General features: G+C 31.5%; 1 protein-coding gene across 1 annotated transcript in view; it reads left to right on the top strand.

Moving 5' to 3' along the window:
• LOC126748940 (uncharacterized) overlaps nucleotides 1–26,263 on the top strand; it is a 104,742-nt gene that overhangs the window by 42,113 nt on the left and 36,366 nt on the right. Inside the window, exons 4-5 of the mRNA XM_050458492.1 lie at nucleotides 4,820–5,033; nucleotides 13,743–13,849. Of these exons, the coding sequence (XP_050314449.1) occupies nucleotides 4,820–5,033; nucleotides 13,743–13,849 (321 nt within the window). The remainder of the gene's footprint in view (nucleotides 1–4,819; nucleotides 5,034–13,742; nucleotides 13,850–26,263) is intronic.

The raw sequence follows: 26,263 nt of genomic DNA, 5'->3' as shown, positions 1-26,263 counted from the left end.
AAGAGGGAGTCATGAAAACCAGCACTTTCCAACTTGGCCAGCAAGAGACCAAAGTTCACCCTGTCGAAGGCCTTGGTGAAGTCGATATAGACCGCATCAGTCTGAATCCTCCTCTCCAAAGCCCCCAACAGATCACACTCGTATTGAACCAAACTGCTGGTTGTGGATTTCCCAGAAGAGAATCCTGACTGTTTTTCACTAATAATTTGTTTACATTGCCATGTTAGCTGATCGCAAACCAAACTATCAAACAATTTGGCTAATGAGTTTTGAATACATACTCCACGATAATTGGCAATATCCCCCCTATTGCCAGCCTTAAATATCGGCATGATGAAACTGTGCTTCCAAGCTTCTGGGAAGGTAGAGTCCTGTAAAGACATATTAAAGATCATCTGGAGAGGCCTACTAATTGTATAAATACAATTCTTTAAAAGGACATTAGGTATATTACCTGGCCCACAGATAAACTTGTTAGGTAATTTCTGGATCTTAGAAAATACCTCCGAGAGAGTGAAGCGTCCAACAATAATATTCTGGGAACCAAATTCAAGAGAATCAGGAACGGGATAAGTAGAGTTGTCGTAAACTGTAGCAAAAAACTTTGCAAACAAGTCAGTAATTGCTTCTCTAGACTCTGCCATTTCCTGACCCAAAAACATCGAATTTAGAAATGCATTGCTCTTTCTTTTGTCATTGACAAACCTCCAAAAGTAACGACTATCATCCACCACTGACCTCTCTACTTTACCAATATATTCACTAAAGCAACGATCGTGTTTTACTTTACATCGAGATCTAAGGGTCGAAAAATGAGCATAAGAGTCAGGTGAGGAAGTAGATGTATATTTCCTGTGTGCAGCCTTCTTTTTACAAATTAAGTCTTTAAGTAAAGGACTAAACCATTAAGGAAAAGATGAAGACTTTAGTCTCTTTTTAGGAACATACAAATGAAGGCAATCCTATAAAATATCATTTAACTTACCCGCAGCACCATCAACAGTCAACCCATCAAAATTCATACTCCAATCAATAGCCCCCAAATGAAAGTTAATAGCCCCAAAGTCGGCATTCCGAAAATCGATATAAAATTCATCAAGCATTGGTGAAGATGAGTCAGTTTGAATATTAATATGATAAGAAACGTGGTGCAAACTATTACTAAAAATGCAGTCAACAACAGCTGAAATATTAACATTATGCAAATCCGAAAATACTAAATCTAAAAATGTGTTTCTGTTATTTGGTACATTATTGCATTGAAACATATTATGATAAGAAAACATTTCAGCTAATACTCGGGCTAGATAGTGTTCGTTGCAAGCTACACAAACCCCATCAACACCATTTCACCAAACCGCCTCAGGTAGGTTGTAATCACCGAACACCAGCACCGATGATTGTTGGTAGCTTTCACAGATTTCATGAACTGACATCCCATGTAACTCGTACTTATCGCGGGTAGCATTTGGTGGAACTCTACCAAAAACAAATGACTTCTTGCAAATATTTACTTCTACATATACTTGCTCCACTGAAACAAATCCAAAAACAAATGACTTCTTGCAAATATTTACTTCTACATATACTTGCTCCACTGAGATGTAAGGAGTAGCAATTTTTCTAGAACTAAATTTATTACTAACTGCTATAAGCACCCCACCACCTCTAATCTTTGTACTTGATTCCAGGCTACGGTCAGTGCGGTAGATGGTATACCCAGGCACACGGATTTCACTGTCAGAGATATCCTCATTCAACTAAGTCTCAACTAGGATTATGACAGAATAGTCGGACAGCTGCACTCCGTGATGAAAATGTTCAATTTTAGTGCGCATACCACCAACATTTTGGCAGTAGAGGCTTAATCGTTTTTTGAGTTGTTATCACCATCTTAAGACCTCACATTTTTCAACGGCACGATCTTGGGCACTCCTCTAATGTACTTGATTCCCAGATTTTGTTCTCCATTATTAAGGCGATTCGAAAGAGTAAGCTGATCAGGACCTAATTTAACACCAGTGTCACTATACACTTTGCTCCTCAAAATCTTCAATGCCACTTGTTCATTAGTAAGAACAGCCTTGATAGGTCTCACTCCTGTACCCCTCTTCCCAACACGAAAAACTTTACTAATTTGATCCTCTGATCTGTCCTCCACCACGTTCTGAAGCAAGCTTCTAACTTTGTTCGCATCAAACGCCACTCTCTCTCTAGTATCCTCAGATGTCGACTCAGTCACATTGTACAGCATGATGTTCTTAGATCGCCTCTTTCGCTCTTCAAATTTGCTAGTAATGCTATTTAAAATTAATTTACAAAATATAATTTTTCAACTGAATCAACTTTATTTCTTTCCTGACAACTAATACAATAAAAAAAACAAGGGCACCATATTTGACATTATTACATAAATATATTGCTATAAAGCAAATTGCTTTTTTTTTTGTTTATATTTTCTCGCATTTATTTACTATCCAAAAAAGATACATAGTGTAATATATAGAGAGTTGTCTATCTCAATACACGAATTTCTGTTGATCAGAAATATTAGTTACTTGGGAAGAAAATCACGTATTTTCATTAATGTGTTTTCACAAATATGTGTCATTATTGGTTTGATTTGTTTTATCCTAGATTTTTAACGGTATCTTTTAGAAAGCTCGAATTCGGGGAAGTTTATAGGCAACATTTCAAAGTTTCTTAAATTGTATTTAAAAAAAACGATAACTAGAAAAATATATCAAAATATAAAATAACATTAACATATTAATAATATATTTATTTTAAATTATATCTTAAAATATATGTTTATTTACAGATTTATAAATCTTAGTAATGTTATGTTTTAAACCTAATATGCCTGTACTGCTCTCTCTGGCATTTCTATTTATTTCCATAAATACTTCTAACGTTTTGTTTACCAATATTATACAGATTTCAGACCGCATCGCATATCCCCCACATTAAGGAAAACATCCACTTATTCGAGATATCTAAGATACAACAAAGGACCCTTTCCTCGTTAAGGATTCTTTGCACGGTATTAAATCTTAATACAGCTACATATAATTTAAAATACATACAAAGAATCACAAACAAGAGCCAGTTTTTTTTCTAAATGTTCTTTTTTTTTGGTTTCCTACAAGAGGTTTAGTTTTCATGCTTTTGATACTAGTTCATGTCCTTCTTTACATTATTGGTACAAATGTCTAAAAACTTGTTATGCAACATTGAAAAGCTGAGAGTAGTTTCTAAATTGTTTTTGCACAAATGTTTTTAAAAAATTATGAAATTTAAGCCTATTTTTAAAAATGAGATCTTTAATCCTTAACAACATATATTTTAGCAATTAAATTATATAATCGGCAGAATCCACTATACGCTATCATAAATCGCTTTTACTTAATGATTATTTCTTTAATAAGTGCTATATGAAAGGCTTGTACTTAGATGTTCCATAAAATATTTCATACGGAAATTGCTTTGCGCCAGTTGTGCTTCTCGAACAGTTCTTTGGAAATTTGATTAGTAACAGCCAATTAAGAAATGCTATGGCATTAAACATTAAAGTGGAAAACTTTAACATCGTTAAAGTGCCGTAAAGTTTGAAGATAGGGGCCTAAAATTAGAACTCAATAAACTTTGAATTAGAACTCAATAAACTTTGCTTTATTTTTCGCGCTTTTATGCTTTTTCATTTTATGCCTAATACCGATTTTCTTTCATTAGATTAGGACACGGTTAATAAAATCAGGATATCAATTTACTTATATTATTTTCATTAACTTATTATATTATTTAATAAAGTTAGTCGACCATTAATTAATGTAATAGGCAATCCTTTCAATAAAAGAGAACAGAGAGAGACAAGAAGAGAACAACCTAGCCCACCTTTCTCACTCTCCTATAAAATGGTAAGCCGTTTCTTCTGCTGCACCTTGATTGCATCACAGAGAGTTTGCACCATTCTTCATAGCTCCAGGTTAAATTTACATCGACCTGTGATGAATCCAATCATATCCGGTATAAGGACTCGGTGTCAATATATTTCGTTTTTTTACACTAGCTGTTCCTTGTCCAATTTAGTTTTCTTCTAAGAGAGATTTGATTTGCATGATACTCATTTTTAGGAGTAGTTTCCGCCCGGTAGATTGGAGAGCTAATAGTTCTGATGACCTATTTAAGATGTTTCAGTTTTTTGAGTATTATTCTATGGCCGCCACTTACTTTGGTTTTCATCAGATGCGGTAGTCTCTTAGAATCTGGTAATCCTTTCTCGCAAACCGGATCTGACTAATCTGACCCACTGTAACCGATCAACAAAACTGATACTCCGACACTATAGAGCACCTACATATCGAATCGGTCTTTGCATTGCCAAAAGCTCCATGTCTCAGTTAATCTCGATAACTTAAGCCATACTCAAAAAATATTTTTAAGCGACTTATTTTTAATGACAAAGAATTTTAGTTACTATCGGTGAATTCTAATGAGGTTAAAGGTTTTGCTATATTTTCTGTGTCAAACCTTGTAATGTCTTGCGGTACGTTTTCGATGGAGTATTTTGTATATGAAAAAAAGGTACATTATATTATAGTGCTTAATATTAGATACATAGTACATACGTTTTCTGTAGTGGTACTGAACTTAACACTACATTATTTTTTAAAAAGATTTCGTTAATTTGGAACAATTATTAATATTTTTAATTCCGTTTTGTCCCTTTAAAAACCTATGGATAATCATGGCAGTCTAAGAAGATTTATAAAAATTTACGTTTTTTTTTAAAGTTGTGATTAAAATTCAATTTTTTCAGACGGCGTTTTCCAATAGCCTTTGGTAAAGTAGCTTATGGCCCCAATGCTTTAAGAAGCGGCAAAATTAATCCAGAGCATCTAATGTCCTATCTACACTATGAGGCACAACTAGCACCCAGAAGAAGACCAGGATCATTTAGGTTACCTGGGGGAGGTCATACTGTGCACGGCTTCTTCCCTCCATCTCAGGTCGGGCAATTCAATCATTTAAAGGTAAATTTAATATTAATAAAATGCAGAATAAACGGTTTATGTCAAGAGTTATGATGCTTAATAGTTACTTGAATAGCATTATATATGTATATACCACTGCACAAATTTTTTACTTTGTTTCGAATGGCCCAGGCATTAATATGCAACAGAAAAAAAAAATTTAAATAATAAAATATTCGTAAAAAAGTGAAAATAAGGTAAATAAGTGAAATAAGTAAAAGTGAAATCTAGGTATGTATGGTCAATTAGCCACTTCTTACATTTTAGCTAGCTCTCTCTCGCCTCTCAAGCTCCGCTAGAAAATTTCTTTAAAATTATTATATTTATTTTTTGTACGCTCTATATTGATTGAGTTAATGCTATTAGAGACAAAATGTATTAATAAATTTAATCCATATCACAAAAATTAGTATAATATTTTGGAATAACTTTTTTAAACGAGTTTTCCTATAATCAGCATAATTAGGTTGTAACATTATTAAGATTAAGTTTTTTTTTTAAGTATCTTGTATTTAATGTCTAATTTAGAATAAAGTTCTGAACATACATCCCTGGGTGAAAAGATGCAAATAAAAAGTCAAGAAAAAGTAATACTGAATATTTAAACATGCATAATATTATTGTAACAGATACAATTTTAAGACAATAGTTAAATGACGAGATAGTTTTACCACTAACCAAAACTCTCTATTTTACTCTCTATACAAGTTTTGCTAAGGATGTTAGATGCTAACATCTAAGAGGGAAGATTAAAACCGCCATGATTTGAATATCACATCAAAAAAGTTCAAACCATAGGACTATTTAGGCAATAGTTATTTAATCCTCTTCCTTATGGGGAAGCCAAACAATATACTGCATTTCTGTCACGATAGTATTCAACAAGTTCAATACAACAAAAGCCCAGAATTGATCATATTGTTCACGTTGAGATATATGCTAAACATTCATGAGCCAACAGATTTCCCTTCTTATAATTGGTTCACATGACAAATACAAAATCGTTGGTATGGATTTAATGAAAAAATTCACTTCGGGTAAATCATGTCCAGAGTCAAAATCATTTTATAGGGAGTTGTGAAATGCCAAGCTAGTAAGCTTACAGCACGATCGAAAATTCAGAAATGTAGGAGTACAAAGGACAAACTTAGGAAAGATTACATCAAAGCAAACTCGAAATAAGACGGCTTAAAGGTTTGGTTTAATATAAAAATGTCGAAAACTTAAACACTTTAAAATATGAATACTAATTTTTATTTGTATATAGTAAAAAGAATGAAGCAAAATTTACGAGACATTATGACATAACATTATCACGAAGAGTAATATATAATTATCTCAACGTATCAGAGAAAATTTGGTGCAAATATGGATTTTAGATTAATCATTATAGAAAATAATAAAAGAATAAACTTTTAAAGCACATTAAACATTAAGCCCCTTTCAATAGCAGAAAATGGATTTCCGAAAAACAGGTATTAAGCATCGTTGTCATTCTCTTTCAACCGTTACTAACATAAACCCCATCCTTTTCATAATTGTTGAGTTTCACATATTGGCTTGAATCCCGAAAAAGAAGATCTACTTGTGGATGCGCAATTATATTTCGTAATACCGAAACAATTTATTCGTTTCTAGAACTTTTTTGATTGTTTTCTTAAGTTTTCTTTACCGCCTCGCCCTTTCGTTTATTTTATTTTTTAATGAAATAAGGAAGTAATAATAGTAGATTCATTGTTTACTTGTGTAATACGTTTTCTTTTCGAAAAATGGGTTTTGAAAAGAGATATTTTTTTTAGTTTATATTTGAAAATACAAAACGTAATTTATATATACTTCTAAGCTTAAGTTTTTTATTTTGGTCTTGAAAAGAAAAAGTCTAGAGCAAGAAGTCTCGTTGGCAGAAGCTATTAAAAATTTAGATAATGATGCTTATCTAATGATAAGGGTAGTAAAAGTGCACTTTATGGAAAGGGGGATTATCAAAGTACTATATCCACCAAAATATTTAAATATTTATTAGCTTAGTGCTAATAAATCCCCACAAAAGATCGGTGCCAACAGTGTCAATTTTTCTGGAGGATGAATTTTTACAGTATCCTGCTTTAAATAACCATATTGTGTTATACAGGGTGTCCACTAATTAATGGTACATGGAAAAACCACAGACTCCTGATATAAAAATATTACGATTTAACTTAAAAAACAAAAAAGTTATGACCTTATGAAAGAGAAAAAGATGTCGCAGACATGTCCCTTACATTTTACACTCAATTTGTTAAAAAAAATGAATTTCTCGACCTAAAAAACCCCTAACTACAAATTTTTGTGAAAAAAAGTTAACTTTTGTTAAAGTTATTGGGGAAAAACAAAAAATAAGTTTAACACCCTGTATCTCAGTTAATATCAACTTTTGGATATAGGTAAATATAGTTAAATCGTAATATTTTTACATTAAGAGTCTGTGGTTTTTCCATGTACCATTAATTAGCGGACACCCTGTATAGTCGCTTCAAGTGGTTAAGTAGCAAGACAGAACAACAACAATAACCTTTAGAATATGTTTATATACACACATCAAAAATCTTGGTCTAGGAGACGAGGAAAAAAGCCGTTTTATTTTTAGACGAAAAAATTTGTTTCGAAGATAAAATTATTATTTAAGTTTATTATTTCTTGAACATTTCTTTAAACATAATTTATCACATCCATCATATTATCTTGTCCTTGAAGTGAGAATTTGCTTTAATTCCGTGCAACATAATCAATATGCAAAGGCCACATCTTGATCATAAAACAGTTAACAACTGTTGATATGATACAGGGTGGTATAAAATATCGCGATAAAAGCTGTAAATTCTACTAGGAGCTAGCAAGATTGTGGCAGAGATCTGACTGGTGATGTGAGAAAAACATGCTGGTCGAAGAAGAACAATAGAAGCTATGCATAATAGGTTTATTCACCTTAAGGCATTATGAAACCTTAATGTTATTGCCAACTAGCTGCAGCAAAAGTGAGCCTAAAAATGTTCATGGCATTAGTGTCATTGGTCACACAATAAAGAATAGGTTACATGAAAAAAAACTTTAACGCCATACGTCCCGTTAGAGCTGGAGTACTACCCAATAAAAATCGGGTAAGGAAATTAGGGTGGGCTAAAGAACATCAAAAGAGCTTGCATGGGCTTGCATTCTTATTACCGATCAAGGTGTGGTTTACATCCTGACTCAGGAAGGCTGAGTGTGGCGAATATCTGACAATGCTGGCTTGAAAACCATTCAAGAAGTTGACAGTTACCAAGGCAGAACTTTGATGGTTTGGGCTGGCCCTGAATATCCAGGTCAAATAATGAAACTCATTTTTTATCCATGGCGCTACTGAATTTGGTAGAAATTTTGTAAAAAAAGGAGAGTAAACGATGCACTAAAATTTGTAGATATACGACCAACGGATACCATACCGCAGACCAGCGAACTATATTGCAACTTGCGATCTACAGTGATCTTGTTGGTTCACTGTGAGCAAAGAACCATAGATATAGTGAAACGATAGAATGGGCCAAGGCCTGCGCCGATTGTCTAATGAACATGGCCGCCATTTGTATGGTTTTCTTCTTCTTTTTTTATGATAATATTCCATGTGTTGTGCGTTTCTAAATTTAAATTTGACAAGTTTAATTTTATTATTTTTTTGGTTTTTATTTTTTTTATCAGTCTTCCATGAAAACCAGAATCAAAACTACCTCTTGACGTTGCGACAACAATAAAATAAAAATATTTACTATTCTGAAAGCATGTATGCTTGAATGATCAAGAAATAACCTGGCACATTTGGGAAAATAGTGAAATACCAGAGGCAAGTTCTAGATCTGAGAACTTTGTTTTAAACAAATATGGAGTTAAATACAAAAGTTTTTTTATTAAGTATAACAAAAAGGCAATTAAACTATTGGGTTTTCTTAATTTTCTCGAAATGGCAAGCATTTTTATACCTACTATAATAACTACTATATCTTAATACCTTAACTATTATTTCATCAATTAGTAAGAAATGAATGTAGTAGCCTTTATTTCACAGTACCAAAAAGTAACTCGTATTAGTATGCTATAAACATTACTTAAGTGTTACCTCTAGTATAGATTTTGAAAGTTGATAAACACTTCGAATGATATTTATAATATCAAATATGTCAAAAACGTTGATAATAAAATTCTTTACGTGGACCCAAATCCAAGTCGGCCCTGGCCCTGCGATAGCACAGCAGAATTTTTTTTTAGTTACCGCGAACTTTATAAATATACCTGGACTACTAATGCATATGGCCACGATACCCAAAAATGAACACTGCCTGGTGGCGGACATTTTCATAGTGGTTGTGTACTTTTGATGTTGGTAACTCTGAACATTGTTAGTGTTGCCAACAAAAAATAGATTAAATAAGTTGACGACGCTGACGTTTGACGTGTGAGTATAGCGAATTGCCTAATTTTTGGCGATTTGTAAACGACACTTGGGTATATCGTCTGCACAGGCGATATTGCTTCCTCCTTATTTAATACGTGGATAATGTATCACCATACTTATTTAAACGTATTTGGTTCACTGTTTCTCAAAACCGAATTATTGCTAATTACAAACCCTCATAAAATCATCTATATTTTGATTTTTATAGATGGTTGTACCTATTAATGTGGAAACACTGTACATAGAAGGAAAGTAAAAGTCGTAATAGTAAAAATAGAAAGAAAATAAAAGTGTTTTTACCTGAACTTGTTAACTAAATACAAGCAAAAATTTTAATGAAGATTTCATGGTATTAGGATTTATAAGATTCAAGTTTAAGTTTAGATTTATCAGATTCAAGATTATCAGAATAATAAAACAAATATTTTATAATGCATGCATCTATTCCAAGTTGATCGAAACTTTGTCCCATTTTACGTGAGGATTACTTTCTTTCATAAATTTTAACGAAATTCGTAAAGAAGTCCAAGAAAAATCACAGATCTAACGCAACTATCTTAAATTCTTACCTATATGTAACTTTCTATTTTATATTTTTGTAAAGCTCTCAAAAACTTTAATTATTTTGTTTCCCTACAATTGGCACACTAAAATTTATCAGAGTGACCAACATCAAAAGACACAATCATGCAAAATGGCAGCCCCCTAGTAGTGGTCATTTACTTTTCATTGAATTGGCAGTCCAGGTATATTTTTAAGTTCGTGTTATACAGATGCATACTTGGAGTACCTACTGATGTTGGTTTAACCTGCAAAATTGAGTAGAGGTAAAGTTATTGATTGGAAAGTTCGTTTAATTATAATTAACCTATTCAAAAATGATAAAAAGTGCAGAAAGCTACATAATTTGTCTATTTTGGTCTAATTTGTCTATAACACGACAGTTTTTCATTTAAAACGTAAAGAAAACAGGAACTATTAGTTAAATCTAGACTAGTTTTAAGAATGAAATGCATACTAATTTACATGGCAATATATATTAAACCTCACTTGGGGTATGAATTATGTCCTATATAAATATAAAAAACTAACATGCACTAAATATAAAACAAATATTGAAAATATTGAAATTTTGATTTACAAGCAGAAAGAACAAAATAAATAACCTGCTTTAATTCAAAACAAAATTAATTGCCAAAAACAGCTGATCAGCTGTAACAGGAGACCATACAAATGGTGTCGTCCTATATATTCGCATAAAATTGGATGCGCTGTGGTCTATGCACATTCTACCTTTATCATATTTCTATGCGAAGAACAAAAAGATGATCAGAAAAGAGCAATTGAGAGAGTCATAATATCAATGAAGGTAGACGAAGGAAGAAATAACGTAATGCTTTAGATATCACAAAAAAAGACATACTGATTGGACTGACGGGCAACAGAAAAAATTTTAAAAAAATCAAAGATTTTAAAGAGGATTTTAAAAAAGTTCGTGAGTGTGGGAAAATGAACGCATATTTATTAACGACAATTTAACCTATAACAACTCCTTTCAAAAAGGTTAGAGAATATAAGAAAACTACAATTTTTCTGCTTTATTCTGTAAAAATAGATTATAATAGATGAATTCATTTCAAGAAACGCTGAAGACTTCTTAATCAGAATTCGTTTTTAGATAGAACAAACCCCACAATCATAGGAAAAGTCATTAAAATAGATTCAAACGTTACATTTAACATTACGTATTTAAACATATGAAGGCTGCGAAATTAGATGAATATAGAACGTCGTTAATACATAAAAATAGCAGGACTTCCAGTAACCAAGTAACTTCAAACTTTTTAAGCATAATCGATCATATAATTAGCAATAAGGACATATTCTGGGATATTACACACATTAGGTATTATATTACTTAGTACTTACTATATTACAGATCATAAGGTGATGTACATAATAAAGAAGAGACTTTAGTAAACAAAGAAGAGATGTAAAACCAAAAACATGATAGTTAAAAGAAAAAAACTAGATACAACAAAATTCAAAGGAAAAGCGAGCCCAATAAGTAACTGTAAGGAATAGGAAGCAATCTCATCAATCAGGATGGTGGAAAAATTGTTTAGCTGGTAAACCAGATGTTGAAAAGTGGCAACTTTTCATAGGAATTAAAGAATGCTTAAATAAGTCCTATTTTTTAACCAACAATTAACTATCAAAAGAACTGAATTGCAGATTGATCTCTGTTATAAGTCTATTCTTAAAACAGTAGAGAAGATAATAAAAGAAAGAATTAAGTATAGAGGCATTGCATATTAACAAGTAAAAGAACATACTCAAAGCATAAAACCCAATATACAGCATTAAGCAGAAATAGAAGAAATAAAACTAAATTAAGCATAACTCCATTGCTTTGCCACATATAAGATATCTTGTCCCATCCTGGGAAAACTTACCAATACATTTTTCGAATAAACTACAACCAAAGCAGAACAATACAGTAATACAAATTATTTATCAGATTAAATACTAACTGATTAAGTATACTAACAAACAATAATATTAGAACATAAATATAGTGATGAGATTTGAATAAGAGATGTAGTGCATTCCTTATTTAATAGTAATGATAATTATAATTATTACCTAAGAAAAACACACCTCCGAAGCTGATTTCAGGACCCTTGATGCTCAGGTGATCTCTTTTAAGTTTTATTTAAATTGATAGATAACATAGTATATTTTTGAACACTTAAACATAATTTTATACATGAAGAACCTTTATAGTAAAAATTATTAGTTTTGGTTCATTTATAAATAAATTAATTTAAAAAAAATATTTGGTTTACCTGTACCCCTATTCAGGATTATCATACGAGAGTTGGACAAATCATAGAGAGCTAGCGTCGGTTCTAGATATCGTCCTATTTTCTCTCTCATATTCCATCAAATGTATTTTATCTAAATCTCATTGACAATATGTATTTTAGTTCTAATAACATTTCCTTATTTTGTAAAAAAAAAATTAGTAGTCATATTTACAATGCAAAGACTTTTTCAAGTTTATCAAACTTTTGAAATTTGTTTTTATTATGTCTGTATCTTTTTATACTCGATTGACAATATTTTCTTAGAAAATATTTTAAAGTATCTTTAGCTATAATTTTAAACTTAAGAATAACAAAGATCGGGTTATTTAATCAAATAATGTAAAATATTTACCATCATAGGAACACGTTACATAGAGATTTTTTAATTAGACGTTCTTAATCGGAAGCTCATTTTATTTCCATTATATTAAATTTGTAGTATAAATAAGTTTTTTTTACAGGTAAAATTTGTTTAAATTGCATTTTTAAATAGGAATGTATTTAGTAATTAAAAAAATATTGAATATAATATCGAAATAGACCTAAGAAATCATTATCTGCCTGAATATATTGTATTATTTTATTTATCTACCATTCTCTATGGTTAATTTAAGTAAAAGCAGTTTCTTCTTCGTTTCATCTTATTTAAAATCATCGTCTCAGCTCGAGTTGATTTTGATGTAAACCGATATAAAGGGAAAATGTTCAGTTCGTTAACGTTCAGTGGGACCCTTCCAACTTCACGTTCCAAATGGAAATTTCCACATAATATGAATTTAAAATTTATTTATATTTTTTTTACAATTAGATAATACTTTACAAACTCTTTACTAAAAGCCTTAAGATCATGGCAGATGCATATCGAACACGTTAAAATTTATTTTAATAAAAATACTAAATTGATGGAATGAGAGAAAATAGGTTTATAAAATTAAAAAAAATAGATGTAATGTGACTGCTTCAGAAATATGTTTTAGTGTTTTAGAATTAATTAAATTATACCATGATGCTTTCTTAGTTTCAAGTTCTTAAATTACTAAATTCATTAAAGGTTAGTTTCTGAATAATCAGCTTTAAATCCGTCAAGTATTGGTACAGATTTAATTATTTATTACGTTTTAAGTTTTCAGGTTCTTTTTTTTTTTTTCGCCAACTAAGTTCTTTAGGGCTAATTAAATATTTATATTTTTGGTAGTATTATTTTAAAATGTCTTTAAATTTCCCCTTTTAAAGGACTTTTTAGACTTCAAGAACACATTTTGTTTTTTATTGCAACCGATTTTGCCATCCAGCTTTAGTGTCTTTAAGTAATCTCATTTTTGTACTTTCTGCTCCAAATGATTCTGTTTTATTAAATACTCATTTTGCCTTCAGGAACTGATTAAAACAGAAAGGGCGCGAGAGCTACAACAGCAAAGAATCGTCGAAGAGGCAGCTGCAAAAGCCGCTGCTATGAAAGAAGTTGAGCGAAACTTGCCTGGGTAAGTGTTTTATTGCCTTTTATATTACATGTAAGGTTAATCGATTTACAATCCAACTTTTTTCAAATATTGATTTACAATACAAATTTCTAAAAAATTAAAAGTCATCAATTAAATATAGATTATAACGTTAATAATAATTAGCAACTTGCCTCCATAATATATTTAAAAAATGGCGCAAAAAAGGACTTTAAAGAACTTTTTCCCGTTAAAGTTTTTAAAGTCTGTAATTCCCTTTGGGGATATTTTATAAATTCGTTAATAGAACCTATTCATTAGTTTAAATGTTTAGTCAAAAATTGGTTTCTAAACAACTCTTGTGAAAACATAACAACCGAAAACTAAATCAAGTGGAATGTAAAATTTAAAAAACAAAAACTTACAATATATGATTCGGTGAATATTTTGTTGCAAAATCTTTACTTTTAATAGCTTCATATAATTTTCTGAGCATTAACAATATCAATTTTCTAATTACTTACGGACATCAACTTTGGGAGTTTCCCAAAGGCTTTAAGTTCAGAGTTTGAGATAGTTAAATTGTAACCTCATTTTATTCCTGAAAGTCAGTCAATTAATTTAGGAAAGTTTTCTTTAATAAGAGAGTTGCATTAATATAGAGTACTACAGTTCGTTTATAGAAATAGCGTCACAGTTGTGCATAATACCACCGTTATGATTTACAATCAAAATAGCATACTCCCTATTAAATTTTTCATTGGCAGGATGAAAGATAAGGCATTATAAGCATCCGATCCACAACTTGTACTTAAATAAATAAACAATAACATAATATATAAATATATAAATAGTCATTTTTTTAAACTTGCCATTTTTAAAATATTCAGTAGCAAAGTAGATAAATAAAAGGTTTCCAAAAATACAGCCTCAATTTCTCTTTACGTCTATTTATAATGGCATCTCGAATTTGAGACTTCTTCAGATAACTGTTAAGAGAATGCAAATGATAAAATTAAAACTGGTTGAAAATTACGAACCTAGGGCACAAAGTATCATTCAAACAAAGCAACAGTTACATAATTATTAAACTTATAACAATTAACAACACACACAATTATCCAGAAGAAAAAACGTTCAGTATACGTCTTTTCACTTAAAAAATCCACAATAAAAACTTAAAAATTAAACTATACTAACAGAAATATTATTCTAAATCAAATACTTAAAACCTGCGTTTGGAGAAGAAACAACTAGATGGCCCACAAAACATTTTTTGTGTTTAGGATTTTTAAAATTCTTATTTTAGTGAAATGAGCACTAATATAACTTTTATTTTTTGAATAGTCTTTTTTGGTGACTTAATATTGTTAAGGATAAATCTATAATTTTCCAAGATATTCTGTTGATCAACCTGTTTCTTCTGTAAAGGTCACTCTTTTTATAAAGCATCGTAACAATCTTAAAGTAGAACTTATGTCCTGTAGTTATGGTATATTCACAAAGGCCAGAATGATTATGGGTTAGATTTTCTCAATAATATTTGTGCTGAATGATCCTTTTGTGCAGTAACTGAAGTGTTTTATCAATATAACAGGTAGGTATCTAATAAAAAAGACAATCAACCTTATAAACTACATTACTATTATTTATAAGAGGACTGATATCTTTGATTTTAGAAAAAATTACGTACTTCTCCATTCTGTGTTGTTGTTGGTTATATTATTATTTGTTTATAATATTTTCTTATTTCTTAAATCTCTTTTTGCTTGTAAAATCGAAATATTTTTCAAGAAAGCCGTTTTTACAAGGGTAGATTTATAAAACATATCCTGAATCTTATTTTTAGGTACATGAAGTAAAGTATCATCTACGTATCGATAATAAATAGATATTGGGAAATCAGTCGTTGATAAAATTCTTTGTTCCACATGGAGCAATATCAGCAATTGTAAGACTTAAGGAAGGGCCCATAGGGCAACCATAAATTTGTTGAAAAATCTTGCCATCAAAAGTGAATCATAGATTTAACCCTATGAAAATTTCAAGAACCGAAAGTCAAGAATCATCAATATTTGTTACGTCGATGTCGAGACGAGGGTATTTTTCTAAAGTTCTTAAATTTCAAACTGTATAATATCAAAGACATACAGGATTTTAAAGTATTACTTTTTGATTTTAAATTTATAATGTTATTCACGGAACTACTGGATGATCACAGAAAACTTTCATATACGGGGTGTTCATTTGAAAACTTCCCACCACGGATTTATCGAAAACCACTGTTTAAAGAAAAAAGCGCCGAAATATGTCAAAAGGTTTGTCAAGGGGGACAACTTTCTAACCTAAAATGACTTCACCCCCTTTCACCCTCTGCCCACCAGGGTCAACTCCTTAAAAATTTTAAATGGCAAGGGGTATCGAGTAATAGCTTGTTTAAAAATCTTTTATTTTGATGTTTGATTTTTTTAATCGGTTGATTCGTTTTCGAAAATGAGAAAAAGCTTTGTTTATCTTAATTTGTTCAGATAGAAAACAAAAACATGAAAATATCACTTTTTATTTCAATAAGTGTTGAAAATGTTGCCCGTTTTTGGCCAAACAATGATATAGGCGATGTTCAAATTCCTGACGGACATTTTCAAAAACATGTTGTGGGATATCATGGCAGCTGTCGATGATGCGTTGACGAAGTTCATCCAAACTGTCAGGTTGGGAAGTAAACACGACAGATTTCAAATGACCTCATAGAAAAAGGTCTAACGGCGTTATATCAGGAGATATAACTATAGGCCCCCTTCGCCCTATCCCTTTATCTGGAAACTCGTCGTCTAGCCATTACCGAACGGGAAGAATATAGTAAGGAGGAGCGCCGTCTTGCTGGAAATATATTTCAGCCTCATCAAGTATAGGGTTTCCATCATTATCGATTTGGTTTTCAATGGATTTAGTGATAAGCGGATTTATGGTATTTTCCAACATATCCAAATAAATGTCTCCATTTAAATTTCCGTTAATAAATAATGGCGCAATCACTTTATTTCCTAAAATGCCTGCCCATACATTAATTTTTTGAGGGTACTGGGTATGCCCTTCTACAAATGCATGAGGATTTTCATTGCTCCAATATCTATAATTATGCTTATTAACAAATCCATTTAGATAAAATGTGCATTCATCGCTGAAGCAGATATTCTTTACATGAATAGTATTATCATTAATCGCTTCAGTAATTTTTTCACAAAACTCAACTCGCCTATCGAAATCGTCTTTAACTCTTGCGATATTTTCATTTTGAATGGATGAAACTTATGAAGTTTGGTAACTGTATGAACAGAGCCTAATGAAATACCAATGGCAGCAACAATTTTACGTAATGAAGTATTAGGATTTATTCCAAAATTACCCAAAACTTCAACTTAGCGGCTTCATCCAAAATTCGCCGATGATCACGTTTTTTATTTGCAACAGATCCAGTTTCAGTAAACTTAGTAACAAAGTCCAAAACATACCTATGCGAAGTTATCTTCTCCGGATGTCTGGCGTTAAACGTGACGGCAGTTTGCCAAGCAAATTGATTTTGGGCACCATAAATTAGAATAATTTCCACTCTTTCGGCTAGTGTGTAAACTATTTTGGAAGTAAAATGTTTACTATTCCAAGACTGTCACAAATGTAACTGACAGCAAAATAAATTCTTTATTTTCCTTAGCAACTATAAATAACTAAGCAGGTATAACAATAAATACAGTTCGCCCAGGATATCTGTGTTGATGAAAAGAATGCGAAAAAAAATTCAGGTTGGTATTTAGTTTTTTCCACGTCTAATCTTCGGAATGGCTGTTTATGTTGGTAGTTTCCGTTTTAAATTATAAACGAATTGTAGATTTGGCAAACCCTAACGGGCAACATTTTGAACACTTATTGAAATAAAAACTGATATTTTCATGGTTTTGTTTTCTATCTGAACAAATTAAGATAAACAAAGATTTTTCTAATTTTCTCGAAAACGAATCGACCGATTTAAAAAAATCAAACGTCAAAATAAAAGACTTCGAAAGACCTTTTAAACAAGCTATTTATTTGATGACCCTGGGGGGCAGAGGGTGAAAGGGGGTGAAGAAGTTTTAAGTTAGAAATTTGTCCCGCTTGACAAATCTTTTGACGTATTTCGGCGTTTTTTTTTTTAAACAGTGGTTTGCGATAAATCCGTGGTGGGAAGTTTTCAAATGAATACCCTGTATGTTAAAAAACAAAGATTTTTTTATTAGCAAACTTTCAAATAGCGTTGACATTCTTGACATAGAGAACTTTGTTAATGGGGCCTAATTTTGGCATGCCGCCTAATACTTCACAGAGAGAAAGATTTATTTTTGAAATTATTTCTTCTTTTGAGAGCAAAATACAATTTGTTCAGAAAAATAATGAGACACATTTTGACCACAGTAATTTAAATCAAGCTAGATTGTTAGACTAGACTCAACTTTGTTGTTAAATGTTTCAAGTTCAATAATTATGTGACTATTGCTTTGTTTGCATGATACTTTGTATCCTAGGTTCGTATTTTGTTGTATATTGTAAGTTTTAATTTTATCACTTGTATTTTCTTAGTAGCTATCTGAAAAAGACTTAAATCTGAGACGAAAGATCATGCCATAATAAATAAAAGTAGCAAAGTAGATGCTTTTTTACAATTAACAAGTCAGTATGCATTGTCAATCAATTGTTCACGTTGGTAGGTACAAATTGCCATAAGTCCTAAATAATTAAATTTAATCCATGCTATGTAACAGAGGATCCTAATTAATACTAGGATTTATGTGCAAATTTAACTCTATCCAGCCGCAATGTAGCTGACAGATGTTAAACGAGTGACTAAATGTTATTTGCAATCAAAATATGCTTATTATGGTAATAAATAGGTGTTCATTATTTATTTACCAATTTTTTTGAAATATTCAATATAGTTCAGTTAAGGATTTACACTTACAGACTTATAAGTTTGATAACGCCATTGGAAAGTTGAGTAAATTTTTTATGAATTTGGTTTAAGTCAAATTTTCATTGGATCAAATGTGGGAGAAATAAATAAATGTCGTTATATTTAAATCACTTTATCTTGTACATTTATTAACCAATTTTAATGAATAATGTGTCGTGTAAAAGATAATTTTCCTCTCCTTTAATGGACTTTTACAGTGATATAAAAAAATTTGGTGGCGCTGTCAATGCTATTAGAGTTTTCTTGGAATTTTTTTAAAATCTCAAATAAATCGGAAATTTTCACGAATTATAAAGCCTACTACATTTTGGCGAAAACCGCATATCGATATCTTCATTCGTTTCCAGGTTAAAAAATCTTAACTGAGTTGAACCTTGAGAGAAGCCTTGGAAAATAATAAAAATATTGTCTCTCATTGTCATTGCAGAAGCAGTAATTGTCATTTTGGTTTGTTTATTGTCTTGTGAAAATTTACTTCTTACTTCCGCTATTAAAGTAAAAATGCAGTATCATTCGATATGTTACATGTGTATTTTCGAAATGCAGTCAAAGCTTCAAGAGAGCACGTGTTTACTTATTTAGAGGACTTAGAGGAACTGGCAGAGGCCAACCAATTTAGACTTAAACGTTGTTGATCCTTATGCCAGTATTCGCGAACTTTCCAGGGACTTTCAGTTGGGTCCATTCATAAGATTTTTATGGATTTTAACATGCATCTCTATTAAATTCTTTTGCACCAGACTTTACTGGACGCAGATTTTCACAGCTGCTTAAATTATTATCATTGGCTTCTTAACATGATAAGGGACAATCGTCGTTTTTGGGATAGAGTGCTATGGACAGATGAAGTCTCATTTACTAGTGAGAATGATACAGTAAACCTGCACAACATTACTGGATGCGTAAAGTTTACCATCAACCTGGTTGGAGAGTGAATGTATGATGTAGAGTTGTTGCCGGCCCTTTTATCCTTGATAGAACTCTAAATGGTGAATTAACCTTCAATTTTTAATTAATGACATGCCACAGGTACAAGAAAAGGTGACCCTCACGATAAGATGAAAGTTATGAATTTTCAACGCGATGGATCATGCCCAGGTGCGTTTACGAATCAGGTGCATTACTCCTTGACCAGCAGTTCTCGTTCGGGTATATTGGAAGAGGACGTTTATATTCTGGACCAGCTAGGTCCCCGGACTTACGTTATCTCGATTTTTCTTTATAGGCAAGAATAAAAGAACTCGTCTACAAACCTCGACCAGTATACGAGAAAATATGGCCGAGAGAATTAAAAAAGACATATCTGTGGCGGACATTGAAACTACTATCTCGTCAATTTTTCGGAGAGTTTTGTTCTTATTCTCGTTGTCTATTGTAAATTAGGACACCTTCGTTAAAATTGGTTAAGAAGAAGTGTAGAACAAGTACCGCGATTTAAATATGAGAATATTCATTTTGTTTCCCCATATTTGTTTCCCCCACCCTTATTATTGATCCAATGAAAATTTGGCTTAAAGGGAATTCACAGAAAATTTATTGAGGTTACCACTAGCATTATCAAACTTATATCTTAATTTTGTGATTTTGGTCAAATTTTAAATTGGTATTTTTATCTCGACTCTTACAGCTACTTTACAAGTTACAAATATTTTTGAACGAGTGCTGGTTGCCAATTTAAATTTTCGTTAATGCCATTTTCGTCAGATATATTTTGTATATATATTTAGGTATATATCTATATAGAAAATTTTATTCTTGCACAGTGTGAAATACAAAATATATTTATTTACATTATGTTATTAGGTTATATTATTTTTAGGGTTAAGATATAATTTGTTTTGATTAAAACACGGACGTTAAGCAAATTGGTCAAATTTGCGTAGATAATATAGCATGGACCACATGTGACCTAATTCTGCTATCTGACTAACCCCTGATGTTTTGATTTATGTTATTAAATATATTCCTTTAATATGATTTTAGGTTTTCGAAAGCCACATATTAGAGAATGTGTGTTTTTTGTTAATTAATAATTTAAAGTAGTAAAGAATAGCAAAATTTAAGCTTGCTATAAACAGGGTGACAAACAACCTTCTGCTTGTGATCTCTTATCTGGAAGCTCTTAAAAATTGCTTTTTAATGGTACAAAGCTCCCATATCGAAGGTAGCTTTTTGTCTGTCTGCTAAAAAAAGAATGTAATCAATTCTGATAATAGTAAAATACAATCTAATTAAGTTGTTACAAGAAGAAAATAATAACCCCTAAATAAGTTTTTTTTTTAATTTTCCTAATTTTATTTATTTTTCACAAATTAGAAGTTTTTAAAAAGTCCATATTGCGGTGGATTTATTAACGACATAGTGAATATGAACCAAAAAATATTCTTCGGTGGCCCTAAACATACTCACACATACATCACCGCCGTTGTCACAAGCTGGATATACCATTAATGTCCCAACCAATTTTACACTTTGAGCCCGTGGCACCCCATAGGCCCCATCACAAGAATCCAAGATAAATCGCGTTGTATACCCTTTTAGAACGATTTTTTTTTTGCGGTTTCTTCTATATTCACTCCTAGCTCGGTTCGAACATGATAGTCATTATAATCACCTTTGGAAATTACTTACTACCTCTGGTTTCCAATCACGAAGACCTCATTAAATTAATATGTTATCATTTGAGTGTAAATCAGGTAGCACGTTGATCATGGTTCAGTTTTTGTTGCATCTGCTTGCATTCCAATTTTTGAAAAATATGCCCAGATAACGAGAGTCGGTAGGAGACTTAAAATCTCTATCCACTATTTCTCAGGGTAATGTTGAAACTATATACGGTGTCAAAGGCTCTTCTTGGATACTACGGTAGTACCTCTTATAAAAAAGAATATTTTTATGCAGATATATTTCGTTGTGAATATTTAAATACGACTTAAGCTCTGATAGTTTTAAATTGTCTTTATGCTCTGGCCAGCCTGAAATTGTATAATCTATGAGTATTTCTAAATATCTTATTCTGCATAATAAGATATTTAGAAATCGGATTTAGCAGTTTTTATTCATTTTATTTAAAAGTTTCAAGGACAGAGTATACTTGTATTAATTTTCTAGATAATATATAATCAATGTAATAATAATAATAATATTTATTAAATTCCTTTCAAAATACAAAAGACCGTAGGCGTGGAACAATTATTTCAACAAGAGAATAAATGACCTAACAATAAGAAGATAAATTTGTTTACTTAAGCTTAAATAGACTTTGAATAACCAGGTTACTCCTCGTTGTTGTATCATAATTATGTGTTCGAAATGATTCACCATAAAGATCCTCATTATTTTTGACAAACAAAACAAAATCACAACACCCTTCCTATCTCAGCGAAGTTTCCCCAAAAAATAAGTCCTCATTGGAGAATGAATAAGTGCAGATATTGCGGCACTTTTACCGACTCTGCCTGTGATAATTCTAAGGGCATAGCAAAATCACCCTATCCCAGTAACAACTTCCCTAACATGCGCTTTCCAATCCAATTGTTGATCTACATTACTACCTAAAAATTTAACCTTTTCAATAGATGATATTCTGCTATTATTATAATTGAAACTAAAATTAACATGTCTTTGATTTTTAAAACATACGCACTGAGTTTTGCATACATTTAAAAGCAGGTTATTACCCTGAAGGTATGCACCAACAGACCCAAGTACTGACTCAGCTCTTTCTTCAAGTATCTCCATGGTTTCGTTACTAAATGTGAGAGTGATCATCAGCGTAAAGTACAGTGGTCTCCCCAACAACATCATCCAGCTCATTATATACAGTGAGAGCCAAAAGTCCGGAATAAATTCATTTAAAATTCAGGGGTATGTTCAAAAAAAAAACGCTCGGACACATCGATTTTTATTTTTAACTGCGGATTTTCTTACTATAATTTTATGTATACAGGGTGGTCCAAAAATAAGTTACGACCATCAACTTCAATTTTTGAAATAGAAATACCTATTTTTTATTCTGTATTCTTAAAGAACAGAAATTTCTAGACATATTTTATGTACAGTGTCCTATACCTATCTTCATTTGTTTTTGAGTTATTGGCAGTTGAAGATCGGCATATTTGCACTTTTGACATGTTATAAAATCCGAACGGTTAGACATAGACAAATGCGGTTTGCACTTTTAATCGAAGCTTTTTTAAAACCATCTGTTAACACTAGCTAGTAAGTGTCAACGGGTACTGAGAAATTTACGGTTGAATTTCTAAAAAACATTCAAAATATTAATGTATTTAATCAAAAGTATTGTATAAACGTTGAACAAAAAGAAACTATTCTAATCTAGACTGAATTAAATGTTCAAATTGAGCCCCATTAACTTCTTGACAGTAAGCGAGTCTTGATTCGAATTCTCTCAGAACGTTGCGTATCATTTCTTTAAGTATTCGTTGAATCTCATTTCTTAAATTATTTTTCAATTCTTCTAAATTGTTGGGTTTATTTACCTACACTCTATGCTTTAAATAACCCCACAAACAGAAGTCCAAAGGAGTCAAGTCGGGGGACCTAGCAGGCCACTCCAATTGACCCCTTCGTCCAATCCATCGACCCGGAAATACCTCACTTAAATATTGGCGCACGGCTCTGCTGAAGTGTGGCGGCGCGCCATCTTGCTGGAACCAAATTGAAGCTTCTGGAATATTGGGATTTTTTGCATTTGGACTAATTTTGCACTAACTAGCTAGTGTCAACAGATGGTTTTAAAAAAGCTTCGATAAAAAGTGCAAACCGCATTTGTCTATGTCTAACCGTTCGGATTTTATAACATGTCAAAAGTGCAAATATGCCGATTTTCAACTGTCAATAACTCAAAAACAAATGAAGATAGGTATAGGACATTATACATAAAATATGTCTAGAATTTTTTGTTCTTTAAGAATACAGAATAAAAAATAGGTATTTCCATTTCAAAAATTGAATTGATGGTCGTAACTTATTTTTGGACCACCCTGTATACATAAAATTATAGTAAGAAACCCCGCAGTTAAAAATAAAAATCGACGTGTCCGAGCGTTTTTTTTTTAACATACCCCTGAATTTTAAATGAATTTATTCCGGACTTTTGGCTCTCACTGTATATAGAATTTATATATATCATTATATATATTATATATATAGAATATAAAGAAAAGCTCCCAGAATTGATTTGCTACATTCACACTTTCGAAAAATATTTTTTACCTGGGGAATCTACTCCCACAACACTCTACTTTCTACTTTCCAATAGATTTAAGAGTCTAATTGCCAATCTTTGTAGCCGAAGAGTAAAATTATCAAGTGCTTTTTTAAGAAGACCTATTAGAGACTTATTAAGTAAAAGTTATTTCCATAGAGATAAAAATTATATTTTTCATCCAAAATCTAAAGCAAGTCTCTCTTTCTTGATTCGATTATACCTTTGTTGCGTCTCTGTTAAAAAAACCGAGGCAAACTTAACTGGATGATTATCTTGCATTAATACAGCACCTAGGCCATAAGGACTAGTATCTATAGATAAAACAGTTTTCTTTAAAGGGTCAAAGATTGACAAAACTGGCGCAAACGTTGCTATTTTTCTTTTTTTAAGCAGTCTAGATTTGTTTTCTGACCCGGGCCAATCGTTTTTTTTGTACTAATGAGTTTCCTATAAGTGGACCAGTTTCTTGCGAGAAATTAAAAATAAACTTTGCCAAAAATCTTTGTAAATCCTTTTTATTTTCCGGTGGTTTTGAATTATTAATAGTTTAAATTTTACTACTATCCAGAGGAACACCACTTTCGCTTATCACATGACCGATAAATTTTAATGTTTTAAAAATCTTTGTTAATACAATGTACAAATTATAATTATTTTCTTTTAGCCAAGACCCAAAAACGAAAATATTATCGAAGTAGTTTATCACGCCACCACCTCGGACTAAAGGGACATAACGGTATTTACCTCAGGGAGTAGTTATACACATTGTTGAACTGTAATAACCTAACGGCTTTTGTAAAAAAGTTCACTGAACAAAGAGTCAATAGTGGGAATAGGAAAGTTCTCGCGTTAAATAAATGAATTTCAAGCAAGTCCCGCGGTTTATGCAGATCCTTATATCACCATTGGATTTTACCGCTCTAACAATAGGATGAACCCAACTCTTTAGTTTAGTTACCATCTGGCCCGTCTTTTGTTTTACCTTATACTCTAATGCTAGAGGTATTTTTCGAGCAGTACACACTTTAGGATCAGGTATTTCATTCCGATAAGTAATTTCAGAAAAGCTATTAAGAATGTTCAAAAGTTTTTTCACGTTCTAAGTCAAAAATAGAGGAGACAGATTGTCCAGGACTAAACACTTAAAGCAATAGCTCTTCTGATTTGTTACCAAAATCACAGAAAATATTAAATTGCTCTAAAGTAGCTATTCTGTGACCAAAGTATGAAATCAAAATTGAAGAGCACTTTAAAATGTCACTAGTCTTTATATTTAACACTTTAAAGTCTTTGTAGTCAAGATGTTAAATTTACAATATCAATTTTTAAGCTTATTTTACACTATCTAATAACTAGGGTTTCAAACCATTTCACAGCATTCATATTCGGGTTTATTAAAGTCCAAACGACATTATCACTTTCTAAGGATATCATCGATTTTTCACTCTCAGAACTTGTGTAAGAACTGTCACTTTCTGCATCGACTCCATGTGGTACTTGGTATTTTCTGTTACAGTACTTTCTAATCCTTCTATAATGACCTTTATGATGGCACTTAAAACATACTCGATTATATGCAGGGCATTGGCTTTTTGCATGAATTGAACCACAACTAGAGTCTTTTCCAAAATTTGATGAATTAATCCTTCGCCTAGCTTTATCCAGAGACTGCTCAGCATACCCAGATTTAACTTTTATGTTATGTACCCTCAGATTTTCCTAGCCCCTGATTATGTTTCATAGGTTTTACAAAGTGTACAGCTTGATCTTGTGGCTGAGAAAATTTTTGAGTAGTAACACAAACTCTTCGATTGACCTATATATCTACATTGCTTCGGAAAGCTTTCAATCAAATTTCTGTAAAAATCTTTCCTGTATTCTACTATCCTTAATACCCAAAACTAATCTATCTCTGATTAATGCGTGGGTTTCTTTAAATTCACATGTAGAAACAAGTTGCCTCAGAGTTGTGATAAACTGATCCACTGTTTTTGCTGGCCCTTTTAAAAAATGTAAAATACTTATAAACAAAATTTTTAACAGGGTTGCAGTAAGCATCAAATTTATCTAAAATAGCTGCGAGTTTGGTTTTGTCCTCCATCTCCGAATATTCAAAAGTATTAATTATTATTATTATTAAAAGTATAAATTTGAAGTCTTTGCTCCTTAAGTTTAGAAGGGTGGAAATTGTAATATCATTACCTTTACTGGATTCGCCAGT

The sequence above is a fragment of the Anthonomus grandis genome, chromosome 22 (genome assembly GCF_022605725.1).
Source record: "Anthonomus grandis grandis chromosome 22, icAntGran1.3, whole genome shotgun sequence".
NCBI classification, from domain to species: Eukaryota; Metazoa; Arthropoda; class Insecta; order Coleoptera; family Curculionidae; genus Anthonomus; species Anthonomus grandis.
Note: the sequence above shows the minus strand (reverse complement) of the source record. Positions and strands in the feature narration are given on the sequence as shown.